The sequence below is a fragment of the Anthonomus grandis genome, chromosome 13 (assembly GCF_022605725.1).
Source record: "Anthonomus grandis grandis chromosome 13, icAntGran1.3, whole genome shotgun sequence".
NCBI classification, from domain to species: domain Eukaryota; kingdom Metazoa; phylum Arthropoda; class Insecta; order Coleoptera; family Curculionidae; genus Anthonomus; species Anthonomus grandis.
In genome coordinates this window covers 16,468,985-16,487,252 of record NC_065558.1, presented here as the reverse complement: position 1 = coordinate 16,487,252, position 18,268 = coordinate 16,468,985, and the positions used below count along the sequence as shown (strand labels likewise).

Here is an 18,268-nt window from a genome sequence, read left to right as displayed (position 1 = left end):
TTATTAGAAAGGAATCAAGTTCGTCAGATTGTAGCCGATCTGCTAGAAAAAAATATTGAACCAACTACATCAGCTTATAGTAGTCCAATCCTGTTGGTTAAAAAGAAGGCAGGTGATACTCGTATTGTCGATTACCATAAACTAAATAACATTACAGTAAAAAACAGGTATCCACTACCTTTGATAGCAGATTTGCTAGCTAGGATGTCAAATAATGCTGTGTTTACCACATTGGATTTAAAATCTGGTTACCACCAGATTCTAATGGCGGATAACAGTAAGAAATATATAGCTTATATCATTACTCCTGATGGCCATTATCATTAAAATCCTATGCCATTTTGATTTTTTAACACTCCGGCGGTGTTCCAAAGAGCAATAAAAACAGCTTTGGGAGAGTTGGCATATGGGTATGTACTGGTCTATTTAGATGACATTTTAATTATATCGGAAACAAAAGAACAAGGATTAGAACGCCTAGAAGAAGTCTTGAAAGCTTTAAGTCAAGCTGGACTTACTTTAAACCTTTTTGAAAAGTTCTGTGGAATATTTAGGAAGCGAAATAAAGAAAGTATAGCGCGATCTCCAGCTGAATTAAAAGCAATTCCGGTTCCTAATAACGTTCATCAAACTCGACAATTTTTAGGACTGGCTTCATATTTTAGGAAGTTTGTAAAACCGTTTGCAATTCAAGTGAGACCATTAACCAGGTAGTTAAAGTAGAATAAAATGTAGATTTGTATGGAGGAACAACAAACTGCACTCGATAATCTTAAAACTACACTAGTGAATGCACCAGTTCTTTTTTTTTAATTATATATATAATTATAATAATTTTTAACCCTGATTGCGAAACCCAGGTACATACCGATGCAAGTAAGGATGATATTGCAGGGGTTTTATTACAACATCAACAAGGTGAGTAAAAGCCAATAGCCTACATGAGTAGACACATACGCGATATCACAGTTATGAGCTAGAGACCCTGGCAGTATTTGAAACTGTTAAAATGCTGACATTTTACCATAATGACGGATTGTAATGCAACGCGACAAACGTAGAAATTAATTATTCTTATAGTTTAAAAAATATGTTTTTTTAATTGAACCAAATATGGAATCGGTCTAATAAGTTAACATGCAAATGACAGCAGAGAATACACACTTGACTTATCCCCAGCATCTTTATATTCAAAACTTTGAATTTTTTTTTGTTTGATTTTTATATATTATGTTTTTTGTGTCGTTTTATATTCTTCCTGAAATAATCTAAAAGGGAAACATGTTCCTCTACATGGCAGACAAGTTTACCTAATTAAATAAAATAAGACGCTGTAATGAAATAAAAATGAATATATATAATGTCAATAAAATAATGATATTATATTTACAAGTTGTATAATAAATTTAAATAGATGTATAAGAGCAAATAGAATATCTTAAGCAAAGATTAGTACCTTAACCGAATAAACAACAAATGAAATAGATAACAGGAATAATGATAATAAATAAGCAGGATGAATTCACAATCGAAAAAATTGTGTTTTAAGGCAAAATTATGCCTCTTCAGACTTCTCAGTTTCTTCTACTGTTTGATTCTCATCATTTTCTGCCACTTTTTGATCATCAGTGGCATTTTCTCCTACTCCTAGAAAATGAACGAATAACATTTTTTTTTAAATAGTTAAGCTAAACATACCATCAACAGCTGGGGGTGATGACTCTTTTTTTTCTGGAGATGGTGATTTTTCTTTAACAGCATTTTCGTCACCTACATCACCGTTTTGTTCGGGGGTTGCTTCTTTAGATTTAGTTTCTCCATTAATTACTTTTGCTTCTGGCTGTTCTTCAGGGGATAACTTAAGGAACTTTTCCATTTCATCCATTTCATTTGCCATATCAAATGCATCATAATCCTAAACAAGTTAATGTTTATAAAATTATTGTTCAGAAAAATAGTCCATAATCTAGGTAATAAGCTTAATTTAAAAAAAGGGTCGAAGTCATGTCCAATCAAAAAAATTCAAAGCCTCCAATTAAAGCTCAAAATCAATCAAATCAAAAATGTATTTATTTCCCAAAAAGTTCAAATTAATTAACAAATTATAGTATGATTCTGGAGCATATTAAACCAAAGTCTGCGTGTGCACCTTGAATTAAAAATTCTGGCCTACAAATTATCGCGTTCACTTAAATTTTGAAAATTTCAATTGACAAAATTTGTAATGTCAACCCTACTGTAATAATTGTGAGCAATAATTTATCAAACAATTACCTAATAAACTTACATTGATGCACTATTAAAACACGTATAAATATAATCAAAACTATTAATTAACCAAAGGCCTATTTTATTTTTTATTTTGTTATAATTTGGTGCATTTTTTAATTCACTTGGAAGTATGTTTACTACTTTGGGTAGTATACAAGAAATGTCTTTGAGTAGATGGAAATTATAGAGTTGGAATATTAAACTTGGTATTTTTAAGTGACCTTGTCCCAATAGTATGGTGATTTATCACATTGTTAAAACTTCCATTTCTAAAACTGACTCAACCAGTGCTTGATAAAACATTTTTAGCAATGAAAAGGAAACAACTTGCCTAAGCTCAAAAATTTTGTAAATAAAGTTCCTTAATTTATTATTTAAAAACGTTATATGGGTTTGCCTGGTTAAATGACTCCTACATATTTAGCATAATCTTTTCTAAACATTTCTTGCGAGTAATTGCATGAGGCATCTCTCTTACAATTACAGTCGTGAAGAATAAGTCTTTTGGCAAGGTTTTCAATGACATTGCAAAGGTAAAAATGTGTTTTTTTGATATTAAGGGTTAAGAGGTTCAAGTCTAACCAGTGTTTATTTGGCCAGGGCAATCTCAAAAAATTAGAAAGATAGTGTCATTAGCAACACATATAGTTTGCATTTACACATTTACCATAGGTTAAAAGCTCCAATAGAGAATTTACAGAAATTAAAAACAGATTGGGGCCAAGCTGTGTCTGTGCCTTGTGAAACACCACACTCAACAAACTGAGGTCGTACTTTTTCCAACTTGCAATCTCTTGGTTAAGTAAGACTTGAACATATCCAGTGAAACACCTCTTATACTAACATTTTTAAATTTTATGAGTGTGTCGTGCTTCACTGGGTCAAACACCTTTGACAGGTCCAAGAAAACTTCTAATGGCTTAAATCCTTTAATAAACCTGTCGACTAAAAAGTGTGTGACCTTTAATATTGTTCCAATAACAAAGGTCACAGTACAGACACAAGACACAAACAAGAAAGTGTGACAACTTTTTAGAATACTAGCTGTGTCTCCCTACATTAAGCAATATTTAAGAGAATTAATGCTCATTATTAGTTCACGATTTATAATAGGATTAAAAAATATAGTTTTGCCTTTGAAAAGGGTCAGTTATTTTATTTTTAAGGACTTTTATTTCACTGGGCAGTTTTTTACCGATCATGCAAAAGAATTTATTAAATTCATCAGCCATTATGAGAATCAGAAGTTTCTTGACCTTCATCATTTATTATAGATTTAATTCCTTTTGTATTTGTATCAATCACACTTGGTAATTTCTTTTAAAGTTTGTCACATTAGTTCTTCCTATCTTTAATAAGAAGAGATTTGTAATAATGGACCTTAATCATATTTAATAGTCTTGACAGCTTATTTCTGTATTTTATTGAGAAGAGCAAGATCTTGAGGCTTTGAAGTAATGTCTTCTATGCTCTTATATATGACATATCAGGGATTAATACTCAGATCTTGTAACAACAAAATCTTAAAAATAATTAATGTATTTTTCATATATGCAGTCCATCATAGTTTGAAATTCTACAGATCAAGTTGTCATGCGAAAGATACATTTCTCATGCTTCCCTGGCCAAAATATGAAGCTGTATTATTATGCATCAATTAATATTTCAATGTTTCAGTAAGGCAACTTTATGCTTATTCATGCCTCAATAGTTGAAAAAATCCTATATACTTAAAAAGGGCTTAGTATGGCATGTCTTGGCTTAATCTGGCAATTAAAGCATATATTTATTTTTTTTAAATAAGTGGTTCTGATTTCCAATTTGTATTTTAGAGCTTTTTTCAACATGTGTTTTAATGTTATTCTATATACATATAAACTTTCGTTTTTATCTCACTATTAAATTTTAAAAAAATATATGACTAGCAAATAAATATAAATGTTTGGTTTCTCATTTTACTCGCAGCTAGTTTTTCTATTTTTTTATCAATTTTATAATATTAGTCATCATTTAAGTTAACTTTGTAATCCATGATACCTAACAATACATTACTAATTCTCAGTAAAACAAACCTTAAACCTTCTGTATGTAGCAGTAGGCTACAGCACCAGTGCACAATGATAATAAATACAACAACTACTACAATAAAATAACTATTGAAAAAAAACTTATTATCAAGTAGTGGCCTGTGACTACACACAGCCACCACACTCACATGCTACCTGAATAATATATAAAAAGTATCACACACCTATTCCGTATTTTAAGTTTGGCGGATGACCTCGGGCAAATAGCTTACTCCTCTCGCCCCGAGGGGTCCATAAGGTAAAGTAGGATAAAAGAGCAAGGCTTTATGGAAGGAACATTGGAGTAAGAGAGTAAGGAAATTTAAGATAGGTCGAGTTTAAATATTAACAATTTACCAAGAAACGCGTGTGTTATACCGGGTGAACTTTTATATGCAAAATCAATGTAAATATACCAAAATAAACAAAGTATTACCGAACTAATTATTAAATATCTTAAACTTTAAAGAAAACTTATGTTAACTAAAAATAAGTAAAATTAGCAAAAAGTAATAAAAGAAGAGAGAAAGAAACACCTATATTTAGATTGTATCTTGTAAATTGCATGTATGCTTAATCAGGATACCTATCAACTATGGTTCAATGAAAAACATTGAATATTTAAAAATAGTCTTGCAAATAACAAACAATGTAGTGAAAATATGCACTTCTAAAAAACTAATCTGTTTACAGCTCGTTTCCGATGAAATTTGAAACATTTAAAGGTGTTTAGTCTTCAAGAATCGATTTTGTGTAACATTGGTAAATAATTTCGCTTCCTTATTGACGATTGTCACAGTTTCTTTGCTGGTTTTTCAACATTCTTTAAAATGGCTAAAACAAAAGAGTTATCGGTAGAAACAAAAGATATTATGTTAGGAATGTCGATTATAATGTTAGGAAATTCACCAGAGAACTATTAGCAACAAACCTCGATCGGGAAGGCCAAAGGCAACAAGTTCAAAGGAGGATTTACATATTATAATTACAAGCAAACGCAATAGACGCCTTACCGCCCCTGAAACCACAGCAAAAACAACAAGGAGCGTAAAAAAGCGGTCAGTGTTTCGACAGTAAAATGGCGACTTTATAATGCTGGTCTTAAAGGACGTCTGGCTGTATTAAAACTGCGACTGAAGGATGTTAATAAGAAGAAAAGACTTGAATGGGCCCAATCACACAAAGAATGGACCATTGATGACTGGAAGAAAGTTCTCTGGAGTGACGAGTCGAAATTCGAGGTTTTTGGAACGAAGAGGTGAGTTTTTGTTCGCCGTTATGCCAATAAAAGGGTCGCTGAGAACTGTACGTTGGCCTCAGTTAAACATGGTGGTGGTTCGGTGATGGTGTTGGGTTGTTTCGGAGGATCTGCAGTGGGCGATCTAATTAGAATAGAGGGAATTCTTCGAAAAGAGGGTTACAAAACAATTTTAAGTGACAATGTACTTCCTTCTGGTACTCAAATAATTGGGGAAAAGTTCATCTTTCAACATGACAATGACCCCAAGCACACATTGAAATTGTGCAAGCAATATTTAGGTCAATTACAAAGGCAACATCTTCTGAAATGGGTATGGTCCCCACAATCACCGGACCTCAATCCTATCGAATTACTGTGGGATGAATTGGATAGACAAGTGCACAAATCATGCCCCACACAAAAGAAGACTTATGGAGGATCATCCAAGAAGAGTGGCACAAGATACCTCAGGAAACTTTGGACAAATTAATTAGAAGACTACTCAAACTCTGTGAAGCTGTTATTAAAAATCGAGGCGGACATGTAGATGAATCCAAAATTTGATTTTCTTAAATTTAATTAATTGAAAAATGTATTGTTTATATTCATTTTGTTATAAATTAACCTTTTCATAAGAATAACTGATGGGTTTATTATTTTTAGTTATAACTTTAAAACAGTCAGATGTGGGCAAATACTTTTGAGTGGTAGTGTATAACTGCTTTAAATTAAGCACATTACTGTCTTATAGTATGTCTAAACCAACTTTTGTGTTGTACAGAACTGAGATAATTCATATACCCTGTCCTTGCCTCATAACATAATTTAAAATGGATTCAACAAGAGCAAAACAGACTATTTTTAGTATTTTAAAAGTTATGAATTTGAAGATTAGCTTTCTGATTTTATTCATGACATACATTTACATGCTTTTACAATGAATGTTATCATAAAATCTGACCATACTCCTAATTGAGTAAAACACAACTTGTCAACTTGAAAAATTGAATGTGACTTTAAGCCTTTTTGCTTTTAAAATTATTGGCACATTTACTACCACCTGATGTTTACACATTTTAAACAGAATGATAAATACAAATTTTTGTCATTCATAGGAACAATTTGGCACAAGTTCAGAATTGTTTTTTTCCACCATAAACACAAGTTGTTTAATTCCATTATGAGGATTATTTATTTCTTATCTGGTTTGCTTTTGATTATTTATATCAGTAATATATATATTGATTTTTTTTACCATATATGTTATAGAACTTACCCCACAATATTCATCATCATTAAAAATCTGTGGAGGCAAGGGATGCCTTGGATTAGGGTCACTAATTGTTCCCCCCATCATTTTAGAGTTGTTTTGCATATACTCCTTGGCATCTTCCATATTGGGCTCTGCAATATCCAAGAGCTCATAATTGATGTTCTTTGAGTCAAGGATTAATTGGACTCTTTGCTGTCGCTTTTTTACCTATAAAAACGGTCTATATACTGTTTATATACCACTATTCCTATGAAGCCACTTTTCTGTAAATTTCTAAGGGTGTTTTAAATAAAGATGCCGATTTCAAATAGAAGGACAAAAATGGCGGTTTCTTACCTCCTTGTTACCAGAAATTCCACTAATATAAACTTTAACTACCATTTTTGTTAATAAATATAAATTCCTTCGATAACCTACCAAATTAAACTAAAAATATCAAAATACTAAAAATAAAAATATTTTTTGACAGGACGGTGACACTACACGAGGTCACGCCTGTTTTTTTTGGCCAATCTAACGCGTAATTTTATTATTGGCAACACTGCAGGAGAAAGTAAGGCTCCCTATACATGCTCCGACAATGGCAATCTGCAGGGATCCTGCGGATTGCATCGTGTGTGGACCTGATTGGCACAATCTATCAGGAGGTTTTAAGAATTGTATCAGGCACCTATACAACTTCGAGCGAATTGATTAAGTGACCAGAAGTATAAATCTATGGTGGTTCCTTTTCTTGAGTGAATTTTTTTTGTAATTATTTGTCCCGATAATTATGCAGAATTCAGTTTTTTTTTTAAATATAAAGTTACCTCACAAAATTATTTATTATTTTATTAGATAAAAGCCAAGAATTTACATTCTGTATAGCTCTATGAACTAAGCAGGCATTACAATATATTTGAATAAATCTTCAAATGTCAGCTTCCAAATTTAAAGACTTAACATGTCCAATTTATCCAGACGATTCTTGAAACAGTTTACAGTAGGAGCAGTTATGACATCTACGGGTAACGAATTCCAAACATCAAACACTCTATTAGGCAAAAACATTTGACGTGTTTTTGTTTTAGGTTTTAGTTTTGTTTTTCGTTTTAGGTAGGTCTGGGCATACGCAAACCATACGTAGATCGTGTAGCGCGTTGCTGCAACAATTCAAGTAAATTTTTGTCGCGCACCAAGTCCGCGCACCAGACGGGACCTGCATATTCAATAATAGGCCGGGCAAACGTGGTATACTTCATAAAGTTGTGAAATGGAGTTTTAACAAAAGCTGTTCGGGACAGTATTATTTTCCCTTAATTTCATATTTAGTTTAAGTGTAGTGGCAACAGCGCTCATCTGTCAATCTATTTATAATTACGCGCTGTTATTTCCCCGCTCCCCGGACAATAAGTTAGTCGTCTATTGTCATCGATTCGGTAACGATTAAGTAACGTCGCGCGGCCGCCGTGTTTTGGCCCTCTGTAATCGTGCGGTTACTGATGTAAATTTTAAGTTTAATGTTTGTTAAATACTCCCAATAACTGTGTAAGAAGTGTCTATTTGTTTTCTTTATCATTTATAACTCAAGTATGAATAAATTACGTTCTGAGTTCGAGGAATTCGTAGTTTATCATTTGCCCTGTATCCGAGTATTTTAAGTGGGTAAAGCAGCTAAGACGGGTAGTTTTAGCTGGCCCCCACATTTTGGCGACCGTGACAGGACCTCGGCTTACAGTGGCAAATCGACGCTTGAGTTTTCACAGTTAAGAGTACGGATAAGTTCGTTTGGATTTTGAATCAAGATTCTGTATATTGGGAAGTATTATTTTTTGGTTAATCACATATCGTGTGGGACGTGGTTTTGACTAGTTACCATGGATCAGGAACTAGAAGCTCAGAAAAAGGCTCGAAAAGTTTACCGTGGATCTTTCACGAGAACAGCCAATGAACTCGCGAATTTGTTAGATGGCCCCCGTTCGGAGGAAAATAATGAGGCTATTCGTGTTTTATGGGAGACTTTAAAACCAAAAGCAGAAGATTTGAAAGTGCGGGATAGTGCGATTTTTAAGAGTTTATTGGAGGACGCATCGGAAGATGAACTTTCTACCGAGGTGGACAGTTGTGATATGTATATCAAACGGTTTTGTGAACTGAACCTAAGGTGTGAAAAACTTTTCGTGGATGCCGATTTAGAGTCTAGTACCCGTATTGTGCCTAGTGTAAATTCGATGACAGGAGAAAGTCAAGGTAAGCGAAAATTTAAATTACCTCGCATCGAGTTAAAACCTTATGATGGTAGTGTTCAGGGGTGGTTGTCTTTCTGGAGCCAGTTCCAGAAAATCCATAGTGACTCTGACATTGATGACCATGACAAAATCGAGTATTTGTGGCAGACGACAATCCCAGGAAGTCGAGCAAGACAGCTTGTTGAAAGTTTTCCAGTTGTAAGCGAGAATTATGTCAAAATTATTGATTGTATGCAAAGTAGGTTCGGCAATAAAGACATGCAGATTGAGGTCTATATCAGGGAACTTCTTAAATTAATTTTGGGTAGCGCTACTGGAAAACAAAAGGTGGATATTACTATGCTCCATGATAAAATTGAGACACAATTGCGGGCACTCGAGACTTTGGGTATTACAACGGAAAGTTGTTCAGCTTTACTTTTTCCGTTGATTGAGTCATGTTTACCTCCAGAGTTGCTTCGAGTTTGGCAGCGTTCACCCTTTTCAGTAACCAGTGTTCCAAGTGATGTCCCTGATGATCCTGGTGGTTCTGTGTTAGAGTTGAGGTTAAAAGGTCTAATGAAATTCCTCAGTAGTGAGGTGGAGAATGAACAGAGGATTAGTTTGGCCGCAGACGGTTTTGGTTTGACGGAACGTATGTCAGGTGTCAGATTGTGTTCTAATGACGATAATTTTAAGAAAAGAAAGTCTGTTAGAGGTGACATAGTTTCCACTGCCGCGGGTCTTGTAAATTGCGATGCTGCCAGTTGTATTTTTTGTGGCGGATCTCATGAAAGTGCCTCTTGCTTCAAAGCCAATAAAATGTCACTAGAGGAAAAGAAAAATATTTTGTCCAGTAAGAAAGCTTGCTTCCGTTGCTTGAAAGTGGGTCATCAATCTCGAAGGTGTAGAGGGCGTTTCAATTGTGTTGTTTGTGAAAAATCCCACCTTGTTTTGATGTGTCCTAGTCTGTCAGTCAATCAAGTCGCTTCCAAACAGGAAAAATGCTATAATGGTGGTCAAAGCAGTGACGTTCGAGAAGAGAGAACTGTTGTACGTGATCAGACGTTGGCGAATTACACTAACACTTATGTATTTTTGCAAACCCTTCGAGTCCAACTAAAAGGTTTAAATGGGTACAAGACAGTGAGGGCGTTAGTGGATAGTGGTTCCCAGAGGAGTTATATTTTGAAGTCAACAGCTGCTCAACTCGAATATAAATCCAAGCGCTCTGAAAAGGTGATTCATTGTTTATTTGGAGGTAGAGAGGCAGGTTATGACCATCAATGCTATGATATTACATTAAGTGGTGAAAACTTTGTGTTTTCTATGGAGGCTCTGGATCAGCCTATTATATGTAGTAATATACCTCCAATATTTAGTGGTCAATGGTCAGATGAACTGGCAGACCTAGGTATTCAACTTTCCGATTCCCAAGATGCCGGGCCCATAGAGCTATTGTTAGGAGCAGATGTAGCTGGTATTTTGTATACGGGAAATCAAAAGTCTTTGTCTTGTAGTCTGATGGCGATTGAGACTAGGTTGGGATGGACTGTCATAGGAAAGGTTGTAACTAATGGAAAGAGAAATATAAGTGCTGCTATGACAACTCTAAATCTCTTTGTGAAGGATGCCTCTATAGAACAACTTTGGGAACTGGATACTCTGGGTATTAAGGAGCCAACGGAGCAGAGAACTAAAGAAGAAATGGCGATGGCAGCTAAGGAGCTATTTCTTGAAACAATTCGCATCAACGATGAAGGGCGATATGAGGTTAGATTACCGTGGGTTGATGGACACCCTCCCCTCCCTTCTAATTACTGTCTGGCTCAAAAGAGATTGAAGTCCAATATTACCAAACTGAGACGAGATGGACTTTTTCAACAGTGTGACCAAGTGTTTAAAGAGTGGGAAGCAGAGAAAATTATCGAACGGATTAACCCGGAAGTGCACGTTAATAAAGGTCATTACCTTCCGCACCGGGTAGTAATCAAAGACAGCAGTATGACCACAAAGTTGCGACCGGTATTTGATGCATCTGCGCATGAGAAGAACAAACCGTCACTTAACAATTGTCTAGAAAAGGGTTTGAATCTTGTGGAGTTGATACCGTCGCTGCTTTTAAGATTTCGAGAATATAAACTAGGAGTTATAGCGGACATCCGCAAAGCTTTCCTGCAAATCAGCGTGCATGAAAATGATCGTGATTTTTTAAGGTTCCTGTGGGAAGATGATCAGCACAATGAGGTTGTTTTTAGATTCAGGAGAGTTGTATTTGGAGTGAATAGCAGTCCTTTTTTATTAGGTGTGACATTAGAGTATCATCTTGAGCAATTCCTCAGAAAAGGTGACAGAAGCAGTTCTTATTCACGAGACACTGTTGAGAGATTACGGCACAGCTTTTATGTGGACAATTGTGTCACAAGTGTGCCAGATGGTGACACTTTAGCTATCTTTATTCGCGAGTCTGTGGCAATCATGGCAGAAGGACAATTCGAATTGAGAGGGTGGGAGCACACGAGAATTGGTAATTTAGAAAAAGAATCTGTTCCCTGCCCTGTACTTGGTTTAATTTGGCATCCCGACCAAGATGTTCTAACTCTTAATCCAGGTTTTTTGGAAATTGATGTTGACAATTTAGTGGTCACTAAGAGAGAAATTCTATCGTTAACTCAGAAAGTGTTTGATCCCATAGGATTTACGTCAGCAGCAGTATTGCTTCCCAAATTATTATTGCAGAAACTGTGGGTAAAGCAACTGACTTGGGATGAAACAGTGGATGAGGAGTATGCACAAGTTTTTAAACGCTGGGTGCGAGAACTACCATATCTGATGCAAATACGAATTGCAAGATGGACTTTGACTGGTGGGAGCAATATACAAGATGTCAGCATACATACCTTTTGTGACGCTAGCAAGGATTCTTATGCATGTGCAATTTTTTTGAGAGTGGTTGTGCACCAAAAAGTCAATGTTTTTCTGTTAGCAAGTAAAGCTAGGGTATCACCACTAAAGAAAATGACGATACCAAGGCTTGAGCTTTTGGCCGCAGTAATAGGTGCAAGACTTTTTAAGAATGTCAGAGAAAATCTCAATACTACCGCACATTGTTATTTTTGGAGCGATTCATCTACGGTAATATCGTGGATACAAAGAAAAGATCAATGGGGAACATTCGTCTGGAATAGGGTTATGGAGATCCGAAAGCTAACCATAGCGGAACATTGGAGACATATACCAGGGGCTTGTAATCCCGCAGATCTGCCTTCCCGGGGTTGTTTTCCAAAGCAATTATTTGAAGCTAAATGGTGGGAGGGACCTACGTGGCTCTATCAGGAACCAGACCAATGGCCTTTGGAAAACCCAAACTACAATGAAGAGGAGATTTTACAGGAGCGACGAAAACAGCTGGTATTAGCCCTTGCTGATTTAAATATCCAGAGTGAATGGAATTTATCCTACTTTTCGAATTATCACAAGACAATACGGATGCTTGGTTGGATTCTCCGGTTTTGTTATAACATCACGCATTCAGATAATAAGAAAAGCGGTGAGTTAAGTGCTGAAGAATTTACGGCTGCCGAGACCTTGGCATTTAAATTGATCCAGCAAGAGTGTTTTTCGGGAGAGGATGATAAAAATATCAGCAATCTTCAACCATTTTATGATGAAAAGGGAGTGCTTAGATTGAAATCAAGAGTGTCTAACAGGGAAGATACTGAATATTTCCGATTTCCCGTTATTTTGCCTGCCAAGCATCCTTTAGTACAGAGTTTGATTTGGTTCGAGCATACGAAGTCTTGCCATGTTAGAACCCAAGGTCTACTGAGTCTCTTACGAGAAAAATATTGGATTATGGGAGGAAGACGTAGTATTCGAAGTGTCATATCCAGATGTGTAGTGTGCAAACGACAGCATGGAAAACCCTTGGTTGTTCAATCACCACCGTTACCTCTGGATCGAGTGCGTTTGGCAGTTCCATTTGAGATCACCGGCGTGGATTTTGCTGGCCCGTTATTCCTGAGAACTGGACAAAAAGCGTGGTTGTGTCTTTTCACATGTGCGGTGTACCGCGCGGTTCATTTGGAGTTATGCACGTCGCTTTTGACCGCGGGGTTTTTGCAAGTGTTTCGTCGTTTTGTAGCTCGGCGCGGTAGACCTAAAAAGATTTATAGCGACAACGGGACTAATTTCGTTGGTGCGGAAAACGCTTTATCGGCTCTTGATTGGGACTCGATTTTACGCGATACCAGTGTGCAACGTATCGTTTGGAAGTTTAACCCCCCGACAGCGGCGTGGTGGGGTGGGTTTTGGGAACGGTTGATAGGAGTTCTTAAACAGCTATTACGGAAAATGTTGGGTCACGCGTGTTTGGACTTTGAACAATTGTTAACCTTGGTTTGTGACTGTGAAGCTGTTGTCAATGCTCGACCGTTAACATATTGTTCCGAGGATTCCACGGACTTGGCTCCTCTTACTCCATCTTTGTTTTTGCGCGAACAAACCGACTGGGGTTTACCTGACTGTGATTCTGTTGACCGCGCTTCCTTGTGTCGCAAAGCAAGGCATATCCAACGTTTGCGAGATGATTTACGCGCGCGATTTCGCACCGAATATATGGGACAATTGAAGTTACTATCCAAAAACGCAAAGTGCAGTCCAGTCCGGATCGGAGATGTAGTGCTAATCGGTAATGACAATTCTAAGAGAACGGACTGGCCAATGGGTAAGGTTAGTGAACTTTTATCGGGTAAAGATGGTCAAGTGCGTTTAGTGCGGTTAGAAACTCCCAGAGGTGAATTGTTGAGACCCCTGCAACGACTTTACCCGCTGGAGTGTATTACTATGGAGCGAGATGTGGAAGCAACTCCTGGTCCTGAATCCACTACACCAGAAGCGTTCCAAGACAGTGAGGAGGCGAGTGGAAGAACCGAGGATGTGTTGAACAGGTCGGCTGAGGCAGTGAAAGTGACTCGGTGTGGACGTGTCAGCAAAATACCTGCGAGGTATTTGTGATTTTGTTGACTGACTGTAAGTAGACTGTAGTATAATAATAGTTTATTGCTGACTGTCTCTCCTGAGTTGTGAGAAATCTTTATGTGAAAATATTTCTCAGGTGGGAGAATGTTCGGGACAGTATTATTTTCCCTTAATTTCATATTTAGTTTAAGTGTAGTGGCAACAGCGCTCATCTGTCAATCTATTTATAATTACGCGCTGTTATTTCCCCGCTCCCCGGACAATAAGTTAGTCGTCTATTGTCATCGATTCGGTAACGATTAAGTAACGTCGCGCGGCCGCCGTGTTTTGGCCCTCTGTAATCGTGCGGTTACTGATGTAAATTTTAAGTTTAATGTTTGTTAAATACTCCCAATAACTGTGTAAGAAGTGTCTATTTGTTTTCTTTATCATTTATAACTCAAGTATGAATAAATTACGTTCTGAGTTCGAGGAATTCGTAGTTTATCATTTGCCCTGTATCCGAGTATTTTAAGTGGGTAAAGCAGCTAAGACGGGTAGTTTTAGCTGGCCCCCACAAAAGCCTTTTGTAGCAGATACAGCATAGAATTTGCACGTTTCACAATTGAGGCAATATGCTGGGACCAAGAGAGATCCTTAGTTACTATTATTCCGAGATCACAATAAGATTCGACTTTTTTAAGTTCAATGTTATTTATTTGGTAAGGTAGCTGGGGATTATTTTTTCCTAAATGTAACACCACACACTTGTCCGAGAGAGAAGAGCAAGTAACCATTCACTGCACCACTTCCAAATAGTGTCCAGATCGGTTTGCAATTGTTGATGAGAAGTTAGGGGAACTGCATATATTTTTGTGTCGTCAGCAAACATTGATACGCAACATTTTAATTCTAAAGGTAAATCACACGTGTAAACTAGGAACAGGAGAGGGTCGAGGACGGAGCCCTGAGGGACTCCGCTGGATACTGGATAGAATTTTGACATGGTGCCCCCCACCCTCACACTGAACTTTCTGTTTTTTAAAAAGTCTTCAATCCAATTTAACAATTCTCCTCTAATGCCAAGATGTTCTAGCTTATGTAACAATCGCTTCGTGGGAACTCTATTAAATGCCTTAGCAAAGTCGAGGTAGATGATATCTTTTGGTTGGTTTTTGTCTAAGGCTGTTATCCACTGGTTAAGGCATTGAAGCAGGTTAGTAATCGTAGAGCGACCCCTTACAAATCCGTGTTGGATATTGGGTATTACATAATTTTCAGTAAAGAATGTTTGCACTTCATCTCGAACAATGGACTTCATAATTTTGCAAACAATCGATACTAGGCTTATCGGCCTATAGTTGCCTGGTGATAACTTATCGCCTTTTTTAAAAATTAGCGCGACCGATGCGACTTTCCACTGTTCGGGTACAGAGTTTTTCATCATTGAGTATTTCATTACTTTTGCAAGAGGCGCAGCTATCACTTCACTGCATTTTTTTAGAATAGTTGCCGTTAATTTGTCCAAACCTGCAGACGAATCGTTTTTTAATTTTTGAATCTTTTGTTTAATTTTTTCCTCATTTATATTTATTGTTGTTAATGAGTTTAAGATACGAGGATAGTGTGGGGTAGGTAATACATCTTGTTCAGGCCTTCACCGGCTCACATTGGTAACTTCATACTGTGGCTATGGCAACAAAAAAATAGACAAACAATACAAACCTATTTAATTTTTTTGATATTTATAATCAAGTAAAATCAGCTCTCTCTCGAAACAGATAACCATCGTCTTTATATTCACCATTTTATAATTATTTTAATATTAGTTCAATTTACAAACTTTGTTTGAGTAGGAAGAGTTTTATGGTTGGAACCTTTGGTGTGACACTCAAATCACAAAACAGTTTTACCATTAACCAAAACTCGTTATTTTATTCTCGGTACGTGTTTCGCTAACGATGTAAGCATCTTCGTGAGAAGATTAAAACTCAAAAATAGTTTTGGTTAGTGGTAAAACTGTTTTGGGATTTAAAATTTGTTTTGATTTTTAAAAAGTTGAGATTCCTTTCTAAGATATAATCAAAAACTCGACATTAAAAGGGTAACAAAGACGTACGGTGTAGTATGGCTGTTTACTGTAGCCGGTGGCTGCTCCTTCTTAAGGCCATTTTTCCAAAAACGTAATGATGGGGAAGAAAATATATGATATACAGGGTGTTCATTTAATATTTCAATTATATTCAATAATTTAACAATTCAAATTCTGGAGAGTCCGCGGCGGCAGTGTTTTGCGATTTATCCAAGGCATTTGATTGTGTAGATCATGGAATACTGCTGTCTAAGCTCAATAATTATGGCTTTAGAGGTGTGGCATTGCAATTGCTGGAATCCTATCTGTCTAATCGTACCCAAAGAGTTGCAGTATCTGGATGTTTATCCGATTCAAGATCCCTTAAAACTGGAGTACCTCAGAGTTCAGTGTTAGGACCACTATTATTTTTGCTTTATGTAAATAATTTGGGTTCATTAAAACTGCAAGGCAAAGTGGTTCAGTTTGCTGATGATACCACCATTTTATGGAATCATAGAGATTCTGATAATGTTAGAGCCCAGGTTTTTAAGGATCTTAAGATTTTATCGGAGTGGTGTGCTGCAAACAGGCTTGTATATAATGTGGGCAAAACCTTTATTATGGGATTTAAGTATGACGTTCAGGGCCTTATGTTTAGTGAAAACTCCCCCTTGCAAAAAAAAGAAAGCTGTAAGTTCCTTGGTATTACCATTGATGGTCGCCTTCGCTTCGAAGATCATATCCTAAATCTTGCATCAAAATTATCCTCTGGATGCTTTGCAGTAAGAATGGCGGGGCATGAGCTGGGAGGGGTAGTTGCACGTTCAGTGTACTTTTCTCTTATTGAGTCCCCCTCTTCGTTATGGCTTGCCTTTTTGGGGTTTAAGCAACAAGGGATTATTAAACATAATTTTTGTGATTCAAAAAAGGCAGTTCGATACCTATGTTCCGCTGGGTTAAAAGATTCTTGTAAACCTCTCAAAAAATCCTAACTCTTTTTTCTCGTTTTATCTTAGAAACAGCTACTCTTATTCATAAATGTCCTAAACCTCCCTCTAACACTGGTCATATCACTCGCCAGGTTAACGATTTTCCCTTACCAATCCCTACATCCTCCCTCACCAAGAACTCTCTTATATACCTTAGCAAAAAAAATTACAATCATGTTCCTCATGATTGTCAGACAAATTTTAGAAGTTAAGAAATTCAAAAAGAAATTAAAATCACTTTTATTATCCAGGGCATATTATAGCCTTGACGATTTTTTTAATGATACCTTTTGACCTGTGCTCTGTCATCATTTTAGTGTTTTAGTTTGTTTCCTATTAAATATTTTAATTTACTTCGTCTAAATTCTGTTTTATTGACAGCTTTACTTATTTTTTAATCAAATTTATCAAAAAGATCTTTTTTTTTTATTTTTTCAATCTGTTTTGTTATAATTAATAATGTGTCTAAATTTTATGGTAAAATGTTTTACATGTTATGTTTGTTTGAAATTTAAAGTGAATTTGGAATTTTTTAGTTTTTAGGATGCTTGTACACAAGATTTTGTTGTCTTACGTAATATAGCACATTTTCTTTCTTTCTTTCTTTCTATCGCGGTGCTCGATTGCGGCTAAATCTTGAAACGGAAAAAACCTTTAATAGGGGTAATTGAGTTCGAGAGGCTACTTTTTAAAATTAATTTGGTTAAAACAGGGATATCCCAAAAAAGCGTGGTACATAATTTGATTTTCTAATAAATGGAACCACTATATTTTTTTCCAAAATGGAAGTCTCATTTGATTATCTTTAACCCTAAAACTGTTTTGCCCTAAAATGCGACGTTGCCCAGTTATTAACAATTTTAAGAAGTTTTCACGAAAACCAATGTATCTTATCACTTAAATTTTAATATTTACCATCGAAGTTTTTATGTTTTTGAAAAATCTAAGTAGAAAACTATTAATACTATTAATAAACTATTAAAAGTTGGACTTATTTCTTTTGTGTTAAATGTAGATAATATTAATACTTTACTTAGATAATATGAATACTATTAGATATATTTTAGAAAATAGACCACCGTCCTTTGGAAAAAAAGTTGAAATTAAAAAAGTTAGATCGTCCTACGCCCGACTTACAAATAAAATAAACAGTAGTATGCTTAATGTTTGGAAAAAATTATAAAAGAAA

The 18,268-nt window shown here is 35.9% G+C and overlaps 1 protein-coding gene across 1 annotated transcript; it reads right to left on the bottom strand.

The window, feature by feature from the left end:
* Positions 1–1,337: 1,337 nt before the first annotated feature.
* On the bottom strand, positions 1,338–7,349 carry LOC126744022 (SH3 domain-binding glutamic acid-rich protein homolog). Its single transcript, XM_050451331.1, has 4 exons — positions 7,187–7,349; positions 6,854–7,057; positions 1,699–1,915; positions 1,338–1,647 (listed from the first exon to the last, which is right to left on the bottom strand). The coding sequence occupies exons 1-4, from the start codon at positions 7,229–7,231 to the stop codon at positions 1,556–1,558; spliced, it is 558 nt and encodes a 185-aa protein (XP_050307288.1). The 5' UTR covers positions 7,232–7,349; the 3' UTR covers positions 1,338–1,555.
* Between the last annotated feature and the right edge of the window lie 10,919 nt (positions 7,350–18,268).

Excerpts from the sequence above, each read along its gene's own strand:
- LOC126744022 (XM_050451331.1), bottom strand. The coding sequence starts at position 7,231 with ATGGTAGTTAAAGTTTATATTAGTGGAATTTCTGGTAACAAGGAG. Across the intron at positions 7,058-7,186 it reads GAATTTCTGGTAACAAGGAG|GTAAAAAAGCGACAGCAAAG; the intron begins GTAAGAAACCGC and ends CCGTTTTTATAG. Across the intron at positions 1,916-6,853 it reads ATGATGATGAATATTGTGGG|GATTATGATGCATTTGATAT; the intron begins GTAAGTTCTATA and ends TAACTTGTTTAG.